General features: G+C 43.1%; 1 protein-coding gene across 1 annotated transcript in view; it reads right to left on the bottom strand.

Moving 5' to 3' along the window:
• Window positions 1–18,256, bottom strand: part of SLC9A7 (solute carrier family 9 member A7) — a 143,560-nt gene that overhangs the window by 44,682 nt on the left and 80,622 nt on the right. Inside the window, exons 6-11 of the mRNA XM_081222946.1 lie at window positions 5,667–5,772; window positions 5,182–5,334; window positions 4,132–4,256; window positions 2,797–2,885; window positions 2,591–2,704; window positions 219–330 (exon numbers count right to left, since the gene is read on the bottom strand). Of these exons, the coding sequence (XP_081079072.1) occupies window positions 219–330; window positions 2,591–2,704; window positions 2,797–2,885; window positions 4,132–4,256; window positions 5,182–5,334; window positions 5,667–5,772 (699 nt within the window). The remainder of the gene's footprint in view (window positions 1–218; window positions 331–2,590; window positions 2,705–2,796; window positions 2,886–4,131; window positions 4,257–5,181; window positions 5,335–5,666; window positions 5,773–18,256) is intronic.

Here is an 18,256-nt window from a genome sequence, read left to right as displayed (position 1 = left end):
TCCACATATTTCTTTATTGTCCTTTGTCCCCTCAGTGGCTTCTCCACTCTTCTCAGCTTTGTAGTGAAGAGGAAGCATTTGGGAGACAGTGTAAGTCAAGCAGAACTATCACAGCTGTTGTCTTCCAGTTTGGGGTGCATCTTGCTAATGTGAGTATATTTTATTTCTTTTACTCCATAGAAAGTTAATAAAACTCATTTTATTTACATTTTTTTTACCTGAAAACATCATCATGTGTTGAAAATTCCAGCCGATCTTGTGCCTTCTGCCCAAGTTGAGGAAGAAGGAGAGCGGGTAGATGTGTGCAGCTCTGCCCAGGAAGATGGCAACCTGGTCGCCAGGTGGAGGTTAAGGGCCCAACAGGTTCTCAGGATGGCACTTGCACACAACCTGTGACTGAGCAGAAAATTTTAGGAATGCCATGACACCTTGCTGTGATCAGGAGAGTTGCACAGAGAAGGCAGGCTGTCTCATTTCCCGCCAAACAAGTCTCAGCAGCAAGTGGGATTCCACTGGCCAATTTTCCCAACCTCCTGACTCAGAGAGACAATTCTTGGCCTGTTAAACACACTGTTGTAACTTCCTGATTTGATTAAACTGATATGGACCAAGTCTCCGACCTACCTAAAAATGAGTCCAGAAATAAGCTAAGGTGCCATGGCTGGGGTGGGGAGTTAAGAGAAGCAAAGAGCGTGCTGGACTCTATTGGAAGAAAAAAAATCACAAGAAGAAAAAATTACTACCCCCTGAGTCAAACTATAGAGAAAAAGCTCAGTGGGTGAGCTCATAAGCTTTGGTTGGAAGTAAACATCAGGGGTTTGTATGACCAGGAAGATCCTACAAATAAGAGGTGGGGAAACTTACAGTATTCCTACCATGAAGACATATTCATATTCCTCACAAGGATCAGCCTGGGGAGATTTCTCTGCCTAAGAGGCTAACATATCTTTGGGGAGGTAAAAGATGGCAACGGAGGAGTGTGGAAGAGGAACTCTTACTGTGCGAACCAAAGAATTCAGGGAAACCGGTCATTCGTCACTTGCTGAGTTTAGAACAGAGCCCAGCAGAGAGATGCACACTGCCCTGGTCATAGGAGGAAACCACTGTGGGAACCAGAGGAACAGGGAGCTTCCGTTTCGACCAGCCGGAGCTGCAGCTGTCTCAGACAGAGGTGAGGGTGGGACTGTCTTCTGCCTTCTCTAGGATAAAATACGAACTACTTTTCTTCTTTTATCGTTCTCTGTTTTTTCCCTTTTTGCTACTGTTTTGTTTTCTTTTTCACAGAAGGAAAGAGGTCGTGCTTATAACATTCTATCCCAGGAGCCACGCATAAGTCCGCAAGTGGAAGCGGCCTTCAGGATTCACAGAGGCCCCGGCTCCCCCTTGAACAAGGCCCCCACGCTGTAAACAAGGCAGCACTCTCACTATCTCTCACAGGATGCCGTGCTAAGAATACAAATCAAAATGACATGTCAGGTCTTTCTTAAGAATAAAAGCACTGATCCGCTGGATCTTTAGCTCTTGGTCTGTTGAGTGTGTAAATCTAAGAAATGAGCCCCAGTTGAAGCAGATAATACTCTAACTGGCAGGACTCTGGCATGGCATTAGGCCACTGTCGCTCTCTAGCTGCTTGGTGAGTATCATTTATACCTGCACAATAAATGAGAAGCCCAGAAGAGAAAAATACTCCTTTTTGGGGGGGCCAGCATCCCAAGATCTAAGGATACCCATGAGACCTCAGAAAAGGCAAAAGGGAATAACCAGCAATAGTGGACACCTGCTCAGAATTTGGAACACCAGGCTGAGCTGAACTGCTATAGTTCCAAGGCCCAGAAGAGTTCACTTTAATGAAAACAATAGGATCTGAGGCCAACTGAGCAAAGCTCTCAGCTGTCCACACACTGCTGGGCATTCGTATCTCTCCTCACTTGAGAGGAGCCAACCCCCAAAACTGTGTCTCTCTTCCAAAAACTGCTCTCACGATGGGACTAAATCAAAGAACCCAGTATTTCTCCATTTCATCTGCCCTTCCTCTCCATTTCTTTTTTTTTTTCTTTTTTTTTTTTTGCGTTAAAGAAAAGGGTCACCGTACGGAAGCTCGGGTGAAAGCGTGCACACTGCCTGCAGGCTGCCCTGGGTGGCGAGAGGAAGGGCTGCTTGCAACCACGTGCAGCTGAGAGCAAGAGACACAGAACCTTCAGGTCTTCCAAACGGGGAAGCTCCTGGATTGGAATTCACGTGGCGATGAGAAAAAAAACAATTTGGGGGACTGACACGGGTTGCCGATTTTTAGCTCTGCTAGGAAGGGTGCTTTAAAAAAAAAACTACCACCTGCCAATCACCAGTGTAACAGAAAGGCCACCTTACACAGAAAATGCAGAAAGGGCAACCCTAGAATCAACACTGGTCCTTGAAATCAAATACACCTAGCTTTATATTTACCACTTAAGCCTTCTTTTTCTCATCATAAAAACACCATGAACCAGTGCTGGCTCAGTCACCTCCCCGCCAAACCAGAAATTATTGTTACAGCTTCCGCAGCCGTGGTTGTCTTTCCGTGTAGAAAATGGGGGAACCAAAAAAAGGATACAAAAGCTCCAACGATGAAAACGGGGCTGAAAACGTGCTTCTGGAAGGTAAACAGCGCCAGGCCCATGTAGGAGAAGATGAAGTTCTCTGCCAGGAAGTGTAACACCTCAAAGAGCTGCACAAAAAGGGAAAAGGAAGCCGTAAACCCTGTGGGTCCCCTCCCTTGTATTCGCAGGCCACTTGTGGGGACACAGGCCTCTCCCTCACCTGCTTCGTTCGACTTCTTGATTCCACCGACAGATTGTTGTAGGTGTAATGAGCTTGTGTGATTCCACAGAAAAGGACAGCTACAACACCTGGCAAGAGAGTTAAAAAAAAATCAATGGAGGGAAAAAAAGAAGCAGAAAAAAATTCTCCTTGAAACAAAAAGTTAAGGTAGGCAAGCCCAGCATATCCAACTTCCTGAAAGTTTTTGAAAATTTCCTATTACTGAAAGCTCCCTCTGCCCACACTTCTCATATCAACCTTTGCTTCTCCCAACCCTGCCCTCCTTCAAAGACAAGGCCCCTGATTTCCCCCTTGTTCCAGTTTTAAGAGCATTCTCTCCCCTCTTCTAAACTCCTACTGAATTGGCCATCTCTATATGGCATTTAGCATTCATTCCCTCCAAGAGACTGTGAAGTGTGCGCCCATCACACACTTTTGTCATATTCCTCTCTGTTCACTGAATGAATGAATTTAATTTCAAACAAATGCTTTATATTTTTGCATGGTCCAGGGCTTCAGACAAAATGGATCCAGAGTACTAGTCCAATTATCCTGGCCCTGATAATCTAGATTTCTGGTTAACGGTGACTATTTTGCTGTGTAAGACAATTAACACACCTGGGACTTTGCCTATATATTTACAGATGACTGTCAAGTTTTAAAGGAAGTGAGGCATATAAAGATATGCTGCAATATTTTGAAAAGACGATAAAAAGGACTTCCGAATTACCTGGATTATGTATAGTAACTGTACTTGAGTTTTCTAATAGAAAAATCCAATGATTTATTTTTTTTAATGAGGGAATGTGAGGAACTAAAACCACATGATCACTCACACTAATAATCTGTGAAACGGGCACCATAAAAACACAGTATTGAAAAGCAATGATTAAACAGACCAGAAACAAAACAAGGAAAAATAGTGCTCACACTCGTCTGAGTAGAAGCAAAATTACCTTTAGAAGGATATGTATTTTGCTTGTTATTGCTACTGTTTGCAAAATAACGAAGCAATCCAGGGGAGGATACAAATAAGGTGTTAATATATTCAGTAACTTTTGCAGCTAAGTATCTACTTATAGTTAGAATGAGTACTCAAGGATGTAACTGAGTTTGAAACAATAAAGCTTATCCTTTAAAAAATATGTAGCTCTGGGAAACTAAATTATTCATAAGGCAGAACACCAGCCTTGCTCAGCAGTCCTCCATATGGACACTCCGTGAGTGGTTTATCAACTCTGGGCAGCAGCTATTTAAGAATTCTTCGCTCCCCTCAAGCTCCCACAGCCTCCACCACAGTGAGGGGAAGGGTGGCCAAGGGCAGAGGAAACCCACCGGTAAACCCACAGGCTTCTGCCAAGAGGAAGGTGCTCCACGACATCAGGAAGAAGAGCGCCGTCTCCAGCAGGGGGAAGCAGTGCAGCTTGGTAAACTTGGTCACGTCAGCTCCTGTCAAGGAACTGTCTCCAGCAACAAGCATCAGGGTCACCGAGAACCACACTCTCTTAGCCCAGGACCCCTCCCTAAGGGCTACCCTTTCCCTTCAGCTCTTCCTTTGGGGCCCCAGAGCTGCTGCTTGGTTTTTAAAGTAAAGAAAATGAAGCTTCCCAGTAGAATAGAGGTTTCCAAGGGCTGGGAGAGGGGAGGATATAGGGATCATATTGTTTAATGAGCACACACTTTCTGCTGGGGATGACGAAGAAGGTTCGGGAAATAGTGGGGATGGTTACACAACATCGTGGATGCACCTAAGGCCACTGAATTGTACACTTAAAATGGTTAAATCTTAACCTGTGGAAGGCTTGCCTGCTCATTCTGCACTTTGCTTTTATGTTGGTTGGTTTGTTGGTTGGTTGGTTTTTAAGTCAACATTGTACAGTCCTTGGCTTAAGGAAGGCCACCTTGCTGTAATTCCCCCAGATAGTCCCTGGCTACTTACGGCCACGTTAGCCCCATATGGCCTGGAACGCTGGACAACAGCAGTCAGGCTGTGGCTAAAGTACTTCACAGCCTGCTTCCTCCCAGCCTCCTGAGAGGTGGTCCCTGATTCCCAGCCTCCTCCTGGCTCTTCCACTCTTTCCGCCCCACCACCCCCCCAAAAAAAACTGAGGCTTCCCCCAAGCTCCTATCTCCGACAGGTTTATAGGAAGGACAGAAAACACAAAGGTGAGGACAGAGCTAAGCCACGAGCTCCACTCTCAAACATTTTCTCAAACTCTTAGCTAGGCCACTGACGGTCATGTTTCACCAAAGGGTGACATTTCAGGAGCCCCCAGCCCCCCGTGGAACAATTAATTTAAGATTCATTTCTGAAAGAAGAACTGAGAACTTTCTTTTCCCAAGTGCAATGCCACATAGTCATACTTCGGCAGGGGCAGAAACTACAAAAAGGATATTAGAGCAGTCACAACACCAGTCACAGCTCCCATGGTAAAAGAGCCACTAAATATACCTAGAAAAATGCCAACTGACTTAAAAAAGGCAGCAGCATCAAAGGCGTGAGTGTTCAGCCCCGCTGGCTGGTAGGCAACAATAGACCTGGAGTTTAAAGAGAGAGTTAAAAAACACTAAGCTGGTTTTACACCATGGTACTTACAAATATCGACAAACATAGGTATCTACACTCTGCAGATCCCTCCCCATGGTGTATTCATTTAATTTAATCTGCAGTCACCATGTTATAATGGTATCGGTATTCCAACCACTGCCAACTGGACAAAGCAACATAACTTTATCAACTAAGTCTATAAAGCTCATTTAGAAGAGCACCCAATTCAAAATTTAACACATTTAAGATGGGCCTCTGATTTTAGCCCAGAGCATTCAGGAAGCCAGAGTCTCTCTTCCCAGGCAGAAATATTGTTACTTACGAGGACAGTACAATGGCAACAGCATCATTTAGGACACTTTCTCCAAACAGAAGTGCGTAAAGGTCCACATCTGCGTGCAATTCATTAAATATCGCCAGTACAGTCACTAAAACATGGGCCAAAAGCATACAAATTAGTTGTGGTTTCTGACTTTAAGCCATTGATAACAAATTCATAGAAGCAATTCTTATCTTTGGTGGGACAGGGTGGTTTGGAAGACAGTAAGGGAGTCAAAGATGGGTCCTCTGTCTACGGCAGAAATGAAAATGGCAATCTTCCTAATCTTTTTGTTGTTGTTGTTTATTTTTGTTTTGTTTTTTTTTGCAGTACGCGGGCCTCTCACTGTTGTGGTCTCTCCCGTTGTGAGGCACAGGCTCCGGATGCGCAGGCTCAGCGGCCATGGCTCACGGGCCCAGCCACTCGGCGGCATGTTGGATCTTCCCAGACCGGGGCACGAACCCGTGTCCCCTGCATCCCCAGGCGGACTCTCAACCACTGCGCCACCAGGGAAGCCCCAATCTTCCTAATCTTAATGAGGAGTGATATGATGCTTGATTCTAATAACACTGTGCTCTCAACTGTAATCCCATCACACTTTGAAAACACTTCTATTACAGAACGTAAAAAATAATCACAATTAATGTGACTTGGCTCTACTGGTGGGGTGAAATCTCTTTGAAGGCAGAAACCCTATTTTTTACTTTATTGAAGTATAGTTGATTTACAAAGTTGTGTTAGTTTTAGGTTACAGCAAAGTGATATCTGAATACACACCCACACACATACACATTCTTTTTCGTATTCTTTTCCATTATGGTTTATCACAGATACTGAATATAGTTCCCTGTGCTAGTTTATCCATTCTATTGATATATATAACAGTTTGCATCTGCTAATCCAAATCTCCCACTCCATCCCTCCCCCACCTTCCTCTCCTTTGGCAACCACAAATCTGTTCTCTATGTCTGTGAGTCTCTTTCTGTTTCGTAGATAGGTTCGTTCACGTCATATTTTAGATTCCAAATATAAGTGATATCATATGGTATTTGCCTTTCTCTTTCTGACTTACTTCACTTAGTATGATAGTCTCTAGGTCCATCCATGTTGCTGCAAAGAAAGCCTATTTTATTTTACTTTATTTTTTATTTTTTTTGAATTAATTAACTAATTTATTTTTGGCTGCATTGGGTCTTTGCTGCTGCGTGCGGGCTTTCTCTAGTTGTGGTGAGCAGGGACTACTCTTTGTCACGGTGTGCAGGCTTCTCATTGTGGTGGCTTCTCTTGCTGCGGAGCATGGGCTCTAGGCACGCGGGCTCAGTAGTTGTGGCTCGCAGGCTCTAGAGTGCAGGCTCAGTAGTTGTGGCGCACAGGCTTAGTTGCTCCGCAGCATGTGGGAGCCTCCCGAACCAGGGATCGAACCCATGTCCCCTGCATTGGCAGGCGGATGCTTAATCACTGTGCCACCAGGGAAGTCCCATAAGTACCATTTTTATCTCAAAATCTTAGTGGTAAAGCATTGGAAAAAGGACTCTGCAAAAGGGAAGATCATAAACCTGGGCTTGCTGGGGATCTGAAGAGCATGTAAACTTGGTGCTAGCTGGCTCTGCCATGCTCCCAAACTATAAGATTAAAGTGCAGGTTTAATTTCCTGGTAATTTGTCATCAGCCCAGACTTACACCTTTTAATATCCAAAAGATACAATAAAAAGTTTATTCAAAAATTTGTAATATAAGAGAATGGACTTGAGGATATGGGGAGGGGGAAGGGTAAGCTGTGACAAAGTGAGAGAGTGGCATGGACATATATATACACTACCAAACATAAAATAGATAGCTGGTGGGAAGCAGCCGCAGAGCACAGGGAGATAAGCTTGGTGCTTTGTGACCACCTAGAGGGGTGGGATAGGGAGACTGGGAGGGAGGGAAGCGCAAGAGGGAAGAGATATGGGAACATATACATATGTAGAACTGATTCACTTTGTTATAAAGCAGAAACTAACACACCATTGTAAAGCAATTATACTCCAATAAAGATGTTAGAAAAAGAATATAATCTGGAAAAAAATAACGTAATACTTTGCTGTACACCTAAAACTAATGTAACATTACATATTAACTATACTAATTAAAAATGAAAAAAAACATAATGGGGGAAAATGCCTATTTCTGGTCATTCAAGTTTGAGTTTAGAGCTAACAAAATCAATTTCTCTTTAAATGTCTGTTAATGACCACCAGGAATAAAAAGAAAGAACATGGAAATAGAAACCCTATTTTATTGATCACTGTGCTCCAGCATAGGGTCGGGGCACAGTGAAGGTTTAATAAAGAATTATGAAATAACGAAAGTCTTCATTTATAACAGAGTATACAAAATTACACTTCTCACAGTTTTCACATTTCATAGACATTTAAAACTCAGCTATTTTCGATTAGGAACCAAGATGGCAGAGTAGAAGGACATGCTCTCACTCCCTCTTGCGAGAACACCGGAATCACAACTAGCTGCTGGACAATCATCCACAGGAAGACACTGGAACTCACCAAAAAAGATACCCCACATCCAAATACAAAGAAGAAGCCACAATGAGATGGTAGAAGGGGTGCAATCACAGTAAAATCAAATCCCATAACTGCTGGGTGGCTGACTCACAGACTGGAGAACACTTATATCACAGAAGTCCACCCACTGGAGTGAAGGTTCTGAGCCCCACGTCAGGCTTCCCAACCTGGGGGTCCAGCAACGGGAGGAGGAATTCCTAGAGAATCAGACTTTGAAGCCTAGTGGGAATTGACTGCAGGACTTTGACAGGACTGGGGGAGACAGAGACTCCACTCTTGGAGGGCACACACAAACTAGTGTGCACATCGGAACCCAGGGGAAGGAGCAGTGACCCCATAGGAGACTGAACCAGACCTACCTGCTAGTGTTGGAGGGTCTCCTGCAGAGGCGGGGGGTGGCTGTGGCTCACCATGGGGACAAGGACAGTGGCAGCAGAAGCACTGGGAAGTACTCCTTGGCGTGAGCCGTCCCAGAGTCTGCCATTAGCCCCACCAAAGAGCCCAGGTGGGCTCCAGTGTTGGGTGGCCTCAGGCCAAACAACAAACAGGGAAGGAACCCAGCCCCACCCAACAGCAGTCAAGGAGATTAAAGCTTTACTGAGCTCTGCCCACCAGAGCAACAGTCAGCTCTACCCACCACCAGTCCCTCCCATCAGGAAACTTGCACAAGCATCTTAGATAGCCTCATCCACCAGAGGGCAGACAGCAAAAGCAAGAAGAACTACAATCCTGCACCCTGGGGAACAAAAACCACATTCACAGAAAGAAAGATAGACAAGATGAAAAAGCAGAGGGTTATGTACCAGATGAAGAAACAAGATAAAGAAGATAAAGAAGATAAAGAAACAAGATAAAGAAGAAACAAGATCTCCAAAATATATAAACAGGTCATCCAGCTCAATATGAAAGCAACAAACAACCCAATCCAAAAATGGGCAGAAGACCGAAACAGACATTTCTCCAAGGAAGACATACAGATGGCCAACAAGCACATGAAAAGCTGTTCAACATCACTAATTATTAGAGAAATGCAAAGCAAAATTACAATGAGGTATCACCTCACACCAGTTAGAATGGGCATCATCAGAAAATCTATAAACAACAAATGCTGGAGAGGGTGTGGAGAAAAGGGAACCCTCTTGCACTGTTGGTGGGAATGTAAGTTGATACAGCCACAATGGAGAACAGTATGGAGGTTCCTTAAAAAAACTAAAAATAGAATTACCATATGACCCAGCAATCCCACTACTGGGCATATACCCAGAGAAAACCATAATTCAAAAAGACACATGCACCCCAATGTTCATTGCAGCACTATTTACAATAGCCAGGTCATGGAAGCAACCTAAATGCCCATCGACAGATGAATGGATAAAGAAGATGTGGTACATATATACAATGGAATATTACTCAGCCATAAAAAAGAATGAAATTGGGTCATTTGTTGAGATGTGGATGGACCTAGAGACTGTCATACAGAGTGAAGTAAGTCAGAAAGAGAAAAACAAATATCGTACATTAACGCATATATGTGGAACCTAGAAAATGGTACAGATGAACCGGTTTGCAGGGCAGAAATTGAGACACAGATGTAGAGAACAAATGTATGGACACCAAGGGGGGAAAGCGGCAGGGGGATGGGGATCGTGGTGTGATGAATTGGGCAATTGAGATTGGCATGTATACACTGATGTGTATAAAACTGATGACTAATAAGGACCTGCTGTATAAAATTACATTAAAAAGTTTTTAAAAAATCATCTATTTTCCAGACCAGCAGCTCTCATACTTTTGATCTCAGGACTTCTTTACACCCTTAGAAAATTTTGAGGCCCCAAAGAGCTTTAGTTTTGTGGGGTATAGGTATCAACATTTACTGTATTGAATTAAACAAAAAATTAAATATTTATTCATTTAAATTACTAGTAAAACCATTATATGTTAACATATTTTTAATGAAAACTAATTATATTTTCCAAAACAAAAAAAAATAGTGAGAAGAGAGCCACTGTTTTACATTTTCTCAGATCTCTTTAACATCTGAAGTAATGGAAGACAGATGGTTCTCATATCTGTTTCTGCATTCGATCAACAGAGAGTCAGTATCACACATTATATAGCCCCTGGAAAACTCCACTCAATGGTACACTTGTGAAAGAACGTAAGTAAAAAAGACAAATGATGTACTACTATTATTATTAAATCAGTTTTGACTTTATGGACCCACCTGAAAGGGCTTTGGAGTTTCTCAACTTCAGTTCTACTGATATTCGGGGCCATATAACTCTGTCGTGGGGGCTGTCCTGTGCATCATAAGACAGTTTAGCAGCATCCCTGACCTCTACCCACAAGATACCAGTAGCACTGCACATTCTCCCCTGCCAAGTTGTGACAACTAAAAATGCCTCCAGACATTGCCAAATGTCTGTTGGGCGGGGTGGGGGGTGGGGGGAGGGGTGTGGTGCAGAATCACCCCCGGTTGAGAACCACTGCTCTAAATGTATACATGCAGGCGGGGTTCTCTTTCAACACTCACACCCAACTACCTTCTGCTTTGTTAGTTTCTGCCATAAGGACCTGAAAAACTAAACTCACTTCTTCAGCTTCCCTTGCAGTGAGTGCCACTTTTGCTGCCTGGAAGAGGGTGGAGACTGGACGCAGTACAGTTGTCTTGCCTCCACGGGGCAACTAAGGTGTGTCTGAAAGCCAAGGGTAATGCCCTAGAAAGACTGAGTGCCTGGATGCCTGATTGTAGTGGCAGCCATGGCACCAGCTCGGAGCCGTTAGCCAAGTTAAATAGCTCTCTGTTTAAGCTAGTATTCGCCAGATTTTTCTGTTATTTGCAGCCAAACGCATTACTAACTGATACTATTAGAAAACAAAACCAAACAAATATTTAGCACTATTATAAGCCAACCACTCTTGTAACCATCATCCAGTTCAGGAAATGGAACTTTGCCAACCCCCACAGAAGCCCCCCCACAATATGTTCCATCCCCATCTCAAGCCCTTCCTTCACTCAAAAGTAACCAGTAACCTGATTTATAGGAATCATTTCCTTGCATTTCCTTATAGTTTGACCACTGATGTATATTCCTTGACACTATCATTCAGGGTCTTCCCATTTTCAAATTTATTGTTTTAATACTTTACATCTCTTTTTCTCCATGGGTTCCCCCTCCATTCCTTTCTGTCAGCTCTCTTTTCATAACGTCCTATTGTGTAGTCCTCTCATTTCTGAATTTTCCAATCCTGATGTATACAGTTCTTTTATAACTTCTATCATTTTCTTAACTTCCTTTAGCTTCTGTTGGAATGTTAATAAAGTTTCATCTGCTTTGGGACCCTCTTCTTCTGGTATGACTTCATTATCTGTAACTTTATTCTTCATAGGGGTTATCCCCATTCTTTCTTATATTTACATGAAGTCCAACCTCAATCCATTTCTGCTGCCCATATTAAGTGAGGTGGGTAGGGTGTAGAAGGCCCAGAACAGCTTTTCCAGTTTCATGGCTCTAGGGCTCCCTCTTCTGGTTTTACATTGAAGTATTAAAAATATGGCCCAGAGGCATAGCCACCCAGAGGTGTAGCCAATACTCAGATCAGACTTCCTCTGGTCTTCTCCATTATTACTATCTGAGCTTTCTTTCTCCTTTAATGCCCCATCAATCAAGGTCTGTGGTCCGAGCAGGTCATTTTTAGGGAGTGGCTCTGTCCTTGCAGAGAGATCTTCTACAAGGGATTTCCTGAGAGGTCTGAGGGCCCAGGTCACTCCAGCAGCCTCACACCTCCTCCAGTCTCCTTGCCCTCTCCCACAAATTAGAGCCTGAAAAGCCTCCTCCCAATATTCACTGCTGTTATCCAATACGACCATAAAATTCTTTGCTCCCAGTGGGGATCCCTCCTTCTGAGTGTGAATACTTGTGGGAAATTTCTAGGTTCCCTGACAATCAAAATGACCAGCAGCCCCCTCTTTCCTTTGCTTCCTCCAGCACAGCTGCTGTTCTTATCCCTAAGTCTCACTGCTACAGGTAGTTTGACCCCTCCAGTTGATAACTGGGGATTCATGGAGATACTCTGTCAGCTAGTAGAGTCTGTGTTTTCTTTTTTGCTGTCTTGCTTTCTCTATTTTTGTTAGGGATTAAGGGAGATTCTGAAACCACTTCCCATCACGCCTTTCTTTTCAAAAAGTTTAACTCATTTATTAAGAGTAAACAAAAAATAATTTGGAGTTGAAAAATGTCAACTATATCATGAGGCTGCTCCAGATAATCATAAATCTAGGCAATAAAACCACTACTCTAAGCTTTCAGATGCTAACCAGACATCAACTGGGGGCATCACCAGCAGGCATACTTCCTAAAGGACAGACATGTCTTCTGCATAAAACAAGACACAAACAAGGTCAATCTCTTTCTTCCACCCTTGAAAACAATTTATCAAGTTACACAACAGGAAAAATCTTTAGGGATTAGGCTAAAAAAAGTTCTTGTTTTCTGGATTATTTATTACATGAACGATATGTGTGGCTCCTTACATAAAACCTGTGATGGTTAATTTTACTTGTCAACTTGACTGGACCATGGTGTGCCCAGATATTCGATTGAACATTATTCTGGATGTGTCTGTGAGGTTCTGGATGAGATTAACATTTGAATCAGTAGACTGAGTAAAGCAGATGGCCCTCTCAATGAGGGTGGGACTCATGTGGTCTGTTGAAGGTTTCACTAGAACAAAAAGGCAGAGTAAGGGAGAATTCACTTTCTCTGCCTGTCTTTGGACCCAGACTGGAACTACAGCATTGGCTCTCCTGGTTCTCAAGCCTTTGCACTGCAGATCTTGAGACTTCTTAGCCTCCATAATCACATGAACCAATTCCTTACAATCGAGCAGTCAATCAATCAATATGTCTCTTTCCCTCTCCCCCTCACACACACATATGTCCCCTATTTATTCTGTTTCTTTGAAGAAACCTGACTAATACAAAACCTCTAAGTTTATCATTATATGACACAAGAATTGTCTTGTTTTGAACCCAATGTTGAAGAAAAATTAACAATGATAATAATAACAATTATTAAGGTCTTATCGGGAAGCAGGCACTATGCTAAACATTTTACAGTCTCATTTAGTCCTCATAAAAACCCTAGGAAGGCAGTAGTATCATATCTCCCAATTTAGAGATGAGAAAACAGGCCCTGTGTGGTGGGCTGCTTTCTGCTGCCGTAACAAACTTCCCAAAATCTCAGTGGTCAAACCCGAGAGAAATTTTATCTATTACTCATGCAGTATGTCCACTGGGGGTTGGCACCAGAGGCCTCTGTTCACATCAGTCAGTCAGTCACTCAGGGACTCAAGACTGGTGGAGGCTAATCTCAACGAACAGAGCACAGGGCTGGCAGCCCAGGACACCTGGGTCCCAGGACTTTATCAGCGAGGGTTCTGGCAGGAAACAGATGAGTAATCTGAGGAGTGTTTATAAAAGGCATTATTTATAGAAGTGTGTAGAGAGCACGGGAGAGGGGGAGGGCAGCACCTGTGGCTGAAAACAGGGAGCTTTTATACCATCCCTAGGCTCAAAGGGTCCAGGGAAGGAGTGGTTGCCAGAACCAGGAGCTGTGTGGAGAGGGTCACCCAACAGGAACTGTGACCTTTGTTCAAGGGACACAGCCAGCCCACAGGGACCCTGCATGTCTAGCCTCCTCCTAGTCTCCCACTGGTGCTCTCCCCGTGGACAAATCCAATGGGAAAGTAGAAGGCAATCTTCCATACCAGTCAGCCTCCCAGTGCCAAGAAGAGAGTGGGGAAGGGTAGTGTGGAAATGTGGAGGGGCAAACGGAAGCCATCCAATAGTGCACAGCAAAGTCCAAAGACAGAGTAAAGCGAAGCCTTGAGTACATGATTTTCAAAACCCCCTTTGACTTTTAAAGACTATTTCCCTAAAATACTACTACTGTACCAGTAGTAAGATAATAATAATAATGTGTAGTTAACTCATTTATGACAATAAACACTAGCTCTGCATAATTAATAATGAACACTTTGTACTGGTCTGAATTTGGCTGTTCTGAATTTCAATTTCTCATTCTCCCTGCCCACCACCTTAGAAAGCAAGGCAGGAAGTCGGCCATGTCCCTCCTGGGCAAGCCTGTGCCCAACCAAGATGAGGACTACGGGTGCGGACAACCAGAAGGTGATGCGGGGGTGGGGGTAGGAAGGGGATGACAGACTGGGTGAGTGGCTCCCCCCACAGCTGGACCCCTGCAATCAGAGAGAACAAGGTCACGGCAGCTGTTTCCAACTGGGCATGGACTGAGAAATTACAATTCACTGACTGAGGACTGCTGGTACAGGTATCTAAAAAGCAGTGGGAAAAATGAAAGAATAGTGGAAAGAGAAAGAAGGAAAAATCAAGAACCTGACTTTGTTCCTTCAACTAACTTTCCCTGAACACTCCATCTGTGTACTAAAGAGTACTTAGCACTTGCAAACGCTCAGCACAAAGCGGCAAGTAATGTTATGTAGAAAACAGACCTGACTCAAGAGCTGGGGGAGCTACTGACTGAAGCAGTAAAGGAAGAATAACCTGGCAGGTGGCAGATTTGAACTCAGTCTCCAAGACTAAGCAAAAGGCTGACCAGCCTGGGTGGTGCAACTAGAGAATTACTCTCTGACAGCACAGATCACAGCTTTTGAAACCTGTGAGTGGGTCTGATTGACTCGAGGGGTGTAAAAGTGACAGGATTACAGTGAGAGGAATCACTGCATAATGGTTCACAGGAAGGAATGGCGCTCATTTTCTCTGGTAGCTGCTTATGAATGTAGCAATACTACAGGTTGGAAACTTATATTCTCTTTCTTGAATTGTGGATCCATTTAAGTAACAGTTCACAAAGATGGCACGTGGCACCCATGACACATAACCACGGAATGGAGAGGGCTCCTGGTCACAGAGCAGCCTATAGCATACCACGCACAGGCTGCCCCCATCAACGGAAAGACCAAACACAAGAGCCAAGTACAGTGAAATCAGGGACAAGGACTCTTACTCTTTCATATCCATCAATACCACTACATATCCCAATACCAGAATTTCTGTTTGATGCACCAGGCACAAGAAGTCAATGTGGTCTTATGGTTCCCCTCTAACTCTGCACTTAAAGTTTTTATTTCTTTTATGGCCCAGGTTCTCAAACAACAGATGTTTAGAAAGCTGGTAAAACACTTTTAATTTACAAAAATATTCTACATTTCCGAAAGATTTCCATTAAAAAGAAGTTAAAGTTAATGTCCTGATGTTTAATAAGTTTAAAGTTTCAATTTTCTAGAACTTTCATTTCTATAAAACCCTTACTGTGCCAATCTTCACAGGACAAATAAAAATGGTGTGTCATGGTAATACCTTCCATTATTTTCTACCACAGCATGGACACATTAAAGTGAAGTAAACAATTACAAAGATAATCTGGAAAAATAAGCCTTTCTATCCAATTAAATGAAGCGACACTAATGGCTCAGAAAACAGTATCAGTAATCTTTATGTTACACTAACTTCCCTTGCTTATTGGTGGTACTAGTAAGATTTTAGTAATAAAGTTATAGATGCGTATAGTTAGTAATATATTTTCAGAGACACTAAACACCTTTCTTAAACTTATATAGAATCATTTCTCGACACACATTTGGAGATGTCAGACATTGTAGTGTTAGAATAATAAAGCTACTTTTTTTTTTTTTTTTCTTTTTGTGGTATGCGGGCCTCTCACTGTTGTGGCCTCTCCCGTTGCGGAGCACAGGCTCCGGACGCGCAGGCCCAGCGGCCACGGCTCACGGGCCCAGCCGCTCCGCGGCATATGGGATCCTCCCAGACCGGGGCACGAACCCGTATCCCCTGCATCGGCAGGCGGACTCTCAACCACTGCGCCACCAGGGAGGCCCAATAAAGCTACTTTTCACAGTGCTTAGGTTAAGTGGTAACCTGTTATTAAACACACACACACACACACACACACACACACAGGTAAAACAGAGAAATCTCTGCCTGAGTCAGAAGATGTTGATAGAGACCAACATAATCAGCCGATGCTATGCTCAACACTTTACATGCATTATCTCATTTAATCTTCACAGTAGCCCTCACAATAGGAAACAGGTACCATTATTCCTACTTCATAAATGAGAAAACTGATGCTCAGGAGATAAAGTGTGCCCAGGCCACCCGCTTAGTGACTGGCAGGGCTAGAACTCAAACCACCACCTGCAACTCCACATCCCACATTCCTCTCACAAACAAGGGAGCTTCAACCAGCCAAGTCTTCAGTATCAATTTACTAGAGTGTAAGAAAACAAGGAGGTGAGAGGGACTTCCCTGGTGGTCCAGTGGTTAGGACTTCACGCTTCCACTGCATGGGGTATGGGTTCGATCCCTGGTCAGGGAACTAAGATCCCACATGCCTCGTGGTGCAGCCAAAAAAAAAAAAAGGAACAAAAATTTTTTAAAAACATTAAAAACAATAGGGGGGCGGTGAGAGAGATCAACGGTTTTTGGATCATCAAGATTTTTCAGAGCTACACAACTGTCTAGAGTTGTGCTATCCAATGCGGTAGCCACTAGCCACATGTAGCCATTTAAACTTAAATTACTGAGCATAAAGTTCAAAAATCAGTTCTTCTGTTGCACTATCCCACATTTCAAGTGCTCAACAGCCACCACATGTAGCTACTGGCTACCATAAAGGATTGGGAAGACTATAGAACATTTCTATCATCACAGAAAGGTCTATTGGGTAGCGCTGATCTAAAGGACCCCCCAAGAGGCACGGTGAAGTGGAGGTGGGGCATGGTGGGAATCTGTATATCTTAGAGATCATTACTGCCCAGAATGTTAGAGGACATCATAGACAATGAAAAGACCTTTCCATCTGTACTGTAAGAACAAGATCAGCTCTTTCTCCATAAATTCTTTCCCTGCAATGGCACTCTCAGTAGTTAACACTAGAGGAAAGAATAGCCATAACTACTTTATATGAACCGATTCAATTATGGGTTCCAACTTGGAGAGGAGAGCTTGTTTGTTTGTTTTGAGCTGCAGGGGAGGAAGGGTATATAATAATTCCACTGTTAAGAACTGGTTCAACTAACACTTGAAAAATACAAGGTAAGAGATTTATGAATAGGAACCACATCACAGTGTGCAGGAACATCGCACAAAAGGACTTTACAAATTAAATTACATTCACTACAGGTACTGGTGTGCATTTCTACTAAGCAAAGGTATTATTTAAACCAAATGATACGTTTCCTAAAAGAACGCAAAAGCACAACACTGAGAAAAAAGACAGTCTAAGTGTAAAAATTATGACTAAATTAGACATTCTAAAATGACAGACAAAAGGGAAATACAGGTGGCAGCAACCCAAGTGCTTGTTGGCAGATGGATAGATAAACAAGATGCAGTATATTCATACAATCGAGTATTATTCAGGTTTAAAAGGAAGGAAATTCTGGCACATGTTACAACATAGATGAATCTTGAGGACATTATGCTAATGAAATAAGCCAGACACAAAAAGACAACTTCTGATGATTCCACTTATATGAGGTATCTACAGTAGTCAAACTCATAGAGACAGAAAGTAGAATGGTGGTTGCCCAGGACTGGGGGATGGGGTGGGGGGAGGATAGGGAGATGTTGCTTAATGGGTATAGAGTTTCAGTTTTGCAAGATGAAAAAATTCTGGAGATTGGTTGCACAACAATGTGAATATACTCAACACTGCTGAACTATACACCTGAAGATGATTAAGATGGTAAATTTTATGTCTTTTTTTTATAATAATAATAAGAAGAAGAAGAAAAGGGAAATGCAGGCCCTTCTTAGAAAAGCCATCTAAGTCTGTTAGACCACTTACTGGTCTCTTCCTCCACTGTTCCATGTTAATACTACAGTCTCCCTACTGTAATGAAAGTTAATGATTGCTCTGAACTTTTTAAGATTTAAATAATAAAACATCATAATGATAAGGCCAA

Source organism: Mesoplodon bidens (assembly GCF_964165515.1).
Source record: "Mesoplodon bidens genome assembly, chromosome: X".
Classification (NCBI taxonomy): Eukaryota; Metazoa; Chordata; class Mammalia; order Artiodactyla; family Ziphiidae; genus Mesoplodon; species Mesoplodon bidens.
This window is presented reverse-complemented; position numbering and strand designations above follow the sequence as displayed.